We start from the raw sequence: 6,966 nt of genomic DNA on the forward strand, positions 1-6,966 counted from the left end.
AATTGCCAACACGTACGTACGTACGTACGTACATACAGACGGAAAAAAATTTTATTCTTTAAAAGTTGCTTAAAATGGTCTAAAACGTCGACATTTGATGAAATTTTGAAATGTTCAAAAAACGGCTATCGCAAAAATCATAACTGAAAACAAAAATATTTGATGTACCACACAAATTACACCCCTCGCAATAAATACCCGCCAAAAACAGAAAAAATTAATTATTTCCAAAACGGCGCGGGGTTACATTTTTATTTTTGGACATTAGACTACTATTAGACCACTATTAAAAAATCATAACTGAAAACAAAAATCTTTGATGCACCACACAAATTACACCCCTAGCAATAGATGACCGCAAAAAACAGAAAAAATTAATTATTTCCAAAACGGCGTGGGGTTACATTTTTATTTTTGGAGCATTAGACTACTATTAGACCATATAATAAAAATCATAACTGAAAACAAAAATATTTGATGCACCACACAAATTACACCCCTAGCAATAAATAACCGCAAAAAACCGAAAAAATCAATTATTTCCAAAACGGCGCGGGGTTACATTTTTATTTTTGGACATTAGACTACTATTAGACCACTATTAAAAAATCATAACTGAAAACAAAAATATTTGATGCACCACATTAGTTACACCCCTAGCAATAGATGACCGCAAAAAACAGAAAAAATTAATTATTTCCAAAACGGCGCGGGGTTACATTTTTATTTTTGGGCATTAGACTACTATTAGACCATATAATAATAATTATAACTGAAAACAAAAATATTTGATGCACCACACAAATTACACCCCTAGCAATAAATAACCGCAAAAAACCGAAAAAATCAATTATTTCCAAAACGGCGTGGGGTTACATTTTTATTTTTGGACATTAGACTACTATTAGACCATATAATAAAAATCATAACTGAAAACAAAAATATTTTATGCACCACACAAATTACACCCCTCGCAATAAATAACCGCAAAAAACCGAAAAAATCAATTATTTCCAAAACGGCGCGGGGTTACATTTTTATTTTTGGACATTAGACTACTATTAGACCATATAATAAAAATCATAACTGAAAACAAAAATATTTGATGCACCACACAAATTACACCCCTCGCAATAAATACCCGCCAAAAACAGAAAAAATTAATTATTTCCAAAACGGCGCGGGGTTACATTTTTATTTTTGGACATTAGACTACTATTAGACCACTATTAAAAAATCATAAATGAAAACAAAAATATTTGATGCACCACACAAATTACACCCCTAGCAATAGATGACCGCAAAAAACAGAAAAAATTAATTATTTCCAAAACGGCGCGGGGTTACATTTTTATTTTTGGGCATTAGACTACTATTAGACCATATAATAAAAATCATAACTGAAAACAAAAATATTTGATGCACCACACAAATTACACCCCTAGCAATAAATAACCGCAAAAAACCGAAAAAATCAATTATTTCCAAAACGGCGCGGGGTTACATTTTGAAATTTTGACAATTATAGTGCTTGCACTTTAAGTTTATTGTACTTTTTAAAAAATGGGAAAAAAACCTGTACCAACAAAGTTACCCTTATTTTTTAACCCCCTTTCAACCCCTAATATTATTAATAAAAAAATTTTTTATAAAAACTTTTAACTTCATCTGTGCAAGTCCATTTGAGGTGACTTCAAACTTTATTTTATTATTTTATATGAAATAAGGTCTATTGCTGGAATCTATTGCTAACTTGATGTAGGTTTGGTGTTTCAAGACACTGTTCATATTGCCACAAAACTAAAAACTAGATTGTTAAAAGCTGATATAATTTTACCAATGGGAAAATTCCTCGTATCATCATCGCATTTGGAACGTCTCATACGTGAAGTTCCAAAAGATAAACATCGGTTAACTTCAAGTGACTTGGAAGGTAAAAAATGTTTACTTACACTTGTATGTAATGTTGACAACGAGGAGGTTGACAATATATCTACATTTACATTCATTTTTTTAGGAATGGATAAAATGAATTTTAATGCTATTGATAAATTAGCAGCTACGCATGTGACAAATCTGCTGTCCAAATACGTTGATGCTCAAGCGACGAGACAGTTTTTAATTTTAACCCGGAGCATTATAGATTGTTTTTTGGATAAGACACTGTTGATGGAAAGAAGGATATATCTAATATGGTATTCTATTTTCTTCCTTCGGCTTTGGAGAGCTTGGATAAAAAATAACCAATCATACACTTTGGGAAAAAATTGGATAACATTAAACACCTACACTTGTGTCGAGTTAAATGCACATGCGCTATTGCTGTTGATTGAAAAAATGAGAGCTGACGAAACCATTAATTTCCTGCCTTGGCTATGCAGTAGTCAGCCGTGCGAAAAAATATTTCGCCAAACACGATCAATGACAAGTACATATGTAACGATGGTGAACTTCGACATGCTTGATTTCACCCAAAGACTAAAAAGAATCCAAGCCATAAATGACATAATTAGTGATTCAAATGGTATGTGTGTATTAAAATGTAGTATTTCCCGCGGAACCTAGTTATTTCGTATTCTTTAAACTTAGTTTATTGAAATCAATATTTAATTTTTATAATGTTTCTTGTGATATTTTCACGGTCATTTTTATCAAAAATGTTTTTACTGATTAAACAGATGTAAAAACTAAAGCCTAACGTAGATGTAATATTATGCTATTAATATTTAATACGTTCTTTACAGATGTTTTTGTTTTTCCTCGAGAAGAAAACAAGAAACTTGGCTGTAATTCTGTTGGCCAAAATGAAGTACTTCCAAGTCATGAAATTATAAAGGCTACACTTGAAAAGGCAAAATGTGATGCTTTAACAAAATCAAAGGAACTAGACATGAATCTTCCGGAATCAATTCAAATTACAGCATTAGAACAAACCGATTTTATTCTGTCCAAAGACTTGCAACAAGATCACTCTGAAGAATATTGTGAGTACAAATGTCCTGAATCAGAAGATGCTTTGTCAAGCCAAAATAATGTATTCAATGAAGATACCATTGAAGAGTTGAATGATATGGAAGAAGAATTAAATTCGCTTTCCAGCTACGATTCACTGGATATCAAAGACTACACTGGTCGCAATTCGAAAACATTAGACCCTAGTCTCGATCCTAGCCTTTTAAAAATAAAAATCAAGAACAAAAATTTGTTGGTGAAAAAATCAACACTGTGCTGGCTGTTTTCCGATAAAAAAGGGAAGTTATCCTCGGATAGAACTCTCAGATGCAAAAATATGCGAAGTTCTCAGCAGAGTTGTTCAAAAAAAAGCAGCACCAAGTACGAATAGAACTTCACAAAAGAGCAAAACTATAAAACTTCTGTCAAAAACGGCCCCAAGCATAAACGATAGCGAAACTTCTGAAAGTGGAAGCTATTTAGAAAAAAGTGAAACGGAAAATGAAAGTTTTTCTGAAGAAGAAGAAAAAACAGGTTGTGAATTGTCTTTAAAAAATGAAGAATACTATGCTGCTGCATATGATACATGGCATATTGGCAGGATCATAGAGACTATAGATGGTGATACGTATAAAATGAAGTTTCTCAAAAGAGATCTTGATGATTACATTTGGCAAGAGCAAGATATTCAAATAGTTGCAAAGAAATACATTTTTTATGGTCCCATTATTTTGCAGGGAAATGGTCCTTTTCGTCTTAGAAGTCAGGACAAGCTGAACATAGGGAATAGGTTCAAGATTTAAAAAAAAAATGGATCTATTTAACTTTGTTTTGAGGTTTGTTATTCGTACCCACACACCAACTTTGAAATTACTTGAGAGAATACCATAGTCCATAATACATATTTGTTTATATTTTTATTTGTGTGTAAGTACCTATGTTACCAATTAAGAATAACCTAATGGCTAAAATAAATGAATATGTTTCCTGGTTAGATATATGTGTCCGTGTCTAGTAACTTGAGCAGCTACCAAAAATCTTTCTTAGTCACCCACAATCGCCTACAATCATCTGCAATCATTTACAATCGTCTGCAATCATTCACAATCATATGCAATCACAATGCAATCCTCTAAAATCTGACAATCGCGTCGCAATCGCCGGATTGTGGTCGCAATCGCAGCAATCATAGGGAAATCGTAGGGATTGTCGCAATACTGTCACAAAATTTGAGAACATGTTACCCCCTCGGAAATACCGGAAACACCTGACACATTATATTCTCGTGATACAAAAAAATTTTATTTATTTATTTATTTTATTGCCTTTATTTTATAGTGAAGTGTTGGAACACATTTGTTGATGATTTCTGATGGATTATGCTATCCTGGTTGTTTTGTGTGCCGTACATCGGGAAATCGTAGGGATTGTCGCAATACTGTCACAAAATTTGAGAACATGTTACCCCCTCGGAAATACCGGAAACACCTGACACATTATATTCTCGTGATACAAAAAAATTTTATTTATTTATTTATTTTATTGCCTTTATTTTATAGTGAAGTGTTGGAACACATTTGTTGATGATTTCTGATGGATTATGCTATCCTGGTTGTTTTGTGTGCCGTACATCGTTGTATTCGTAATAAACAAGTTGTAAATCAGCATATGCATCATGAAAGCGCATTTTTGGTAATGCAGATCAGTATTTCATTAGCAAAGTTTAAAATTATTGATAACCAGCGTCATATCTTCTATGGTTTCGCAGATTCCCATGATAGACAGACATCCTTATTTTGGACACACCCCTTTGCTTTGCCTCAGCACTGGAGAGCGTATGAATTATAGTCTTTCACCTCGTCTTTCACTAAGCAAAGAAAACATTATCTAAAACATACGTAATTTAAATATCTGTGAATGGCAGCTTAAAAATCGGGAACTAGTCAGCTTTCCCTTAACCAGAACAAACCCTGGTTGTTGTAGCAAGAGATCTTTGAGTAAATTTTATTATATTAACTAACAAATAACAATGCTATTGTAATTAATTCTTCAAAATCATCGTGTGCGTTCACGTGGAAAACTAACCCAGAATCCCTTATGGAAATCATCATCACTTCTTTCAAGACACTGGCTTGGTTTTGTCTTTGGAACTGTACAAACGACGCCGGACTCTGGCAATTTCCTCTGTGGAATACTTATATTAAAGGCGTCACTCCACTGTATTATTTTATCCAGGCATGCACACTGCAAAGGATTATCGGTTACTTCAAGTACCAATAACTTAGTTCGTATTATGTCCAGCATTTCATCAGATATGTACGTTATGTTATTATTATTAATGGAAAGATCCATCAATTTCGAAGGGGTGTAGAAATTAAAGTTAAAACGTCTCAATTTGTTCTCAGACAAATCCAAAAGTTGCAAATTTCTTAATCCTTTAAAAGCCTCTTTGTCGACGAACTCTATTTCATTTGTATTAATCCATAGGTACCCAATAGACGGTAGGTTGATAAAGGCACTTCGTGGAATATTACGCAAGCGATTCTGTTCCAATCTTAAGGATAGAAGACGTGGCGTTTTATAAAACCACGATTGGTCAAAATTTTCCAAATTGTTTCCGATAAAAGTGACTGTCTGTAAGTTTGGAAGGTTATTAAAGGCACGCGGCGACACATCGGCGATCTTATTATAGTTGAGGTACAATAGATTTAACGAAGGCAAATCTTGAAATGCATTTTCACTGATCCAGGAAAGTTCGTTGCTCATGAAAGATATTACATTAACTTTGGGAAGATCCAAAAAGGCTCCTGCTCTTATAATATCGATGTTGGTACTGACGAAGTCGATACGAAATTTGCTTGAAATTCTCTGAACTGCACCGTAATTTAAATCTTGAATATCTTGATTTTTTACTTCTATATCGGAAATTGTACCTTCAAATCCAATGGTGTCCGGTGATATACAACCACTTATTGTTTGATTTTGAAAATTTACCTCTATTATGTTGTTTTTGAAACTAGGCACTACACACTGGATCGAAATTTTTAGCAAGAACCACAGTAACAAGCAAGATTTGATCATCGCGAAGCGATTGGAAAGCTAACACTACGTATCTTAATGACGATATGCTATTTAATATAGATTTCCTAATAGTGGGGAAATCGAAAGGTTAAAGGGTATCCAACATCGAATTCTATAAGTAAATATTTATTTCTAAGTACATAGTTTAATTGTATTTGTATAGACTTTTGTACTCCAATTTGGCTATTCCACTGGAGTTTATGTAGTAGTACCTATATTAAATTAAAATGTGTCCCATTTCAAAAAATGTAACTTTTTGACCGTCTACTTTGTGATCAAACCCCGTATAATTCCAAATATTTTAAAATATGCATAATTTCGACAAATCCTTCCTTAGGGTTAGCACTGCGGAATCGTTGACTCACCCTGTACACTTGATAAGAGTTTCAAGATATATCCAGAACGTGGGGATCGAGGCTCTCGTTTCAAGATTTTCAAATTTAAGGATGATGAATTACACCAATATCGGAATTTAGAAAGAAAGGAAGAAATCCAACTTTAATTTCTTCAAAAAGTCCTTAGAAATTGGAAAATTCTACTAAAAACATTCCCATTTCCCTGATGTTAAATACCTACTGCACAAAGTGGTGGGGTCGTGATCAACTTTTTTCTGCAATCTTTCAGCAATACGTCAGATATATGTACCGGGTGACCCAATAAGACTGTTCCTCGGCCATATCTCGGGAACCGTTCGTCGTATGACTTAGGGGTAAAAAAATTATTGGGTAAACCCGAGGGTAAACCGGTCATGAAGAATCGCTGGAAAATATTTTCCAGTTTTAAAAATTGCCACCAGAGGGCGTAAGTGCCTTCTTAAATTTTAAAACTACATTTTTTTTTAATTTCACATAATAAACTAAAAAAATTATTCACGATTTTAAAGAGAACCAGTTTATCCATCATTTTCGTAAAAAAACTCAGTTATTTCAAAAA

The 6,966-nt window shown here is 33.3% G+C and overlaps 1 protein-coding gene across 1 annotated transcript; it reads right to left on the reverse strand.

Moving 5' to 3' along the window:
* Positions 1–4,384: 4,384 nt before the first annotated feature.
* On the reverse strand, positions 4,385–6,045 carry LOC116175301 (leucine-rich repeat-containing G-protein coupled receptor 6-like). The gene has a single exon (XM_031493377.1). It carries the CDS (start codon positions 6,031–6,033, stop codon positions 5,008–5,010), a length of 1,026 nt encoding a protein of 341 aa, XP_031349237.1. The 5' UTR covers positions 6,034–6,045; the 3' UTR covers positions 4,385–5,007.
* Between the last annotated feature and the right edge of the window lie 921 nt (positions 6,046–6,966).

This window comes from Photinus pyralis, unplaced genomic scaffold (assembly GCF_008802855.1).
Source record: "Photinus pyralis isolate 1611_PpyrPB1 unplaced genomic scaffold, Ppyr1.3 Ppyr1.4_LG7, whole genome shotgun sequence".
NCBI classification, from domain to species: Eukaryota; Metazoa; Arthropoda; class Insecta; order Coleoptera; family Lampyridae; genus Photinus; species Photinus pyralis.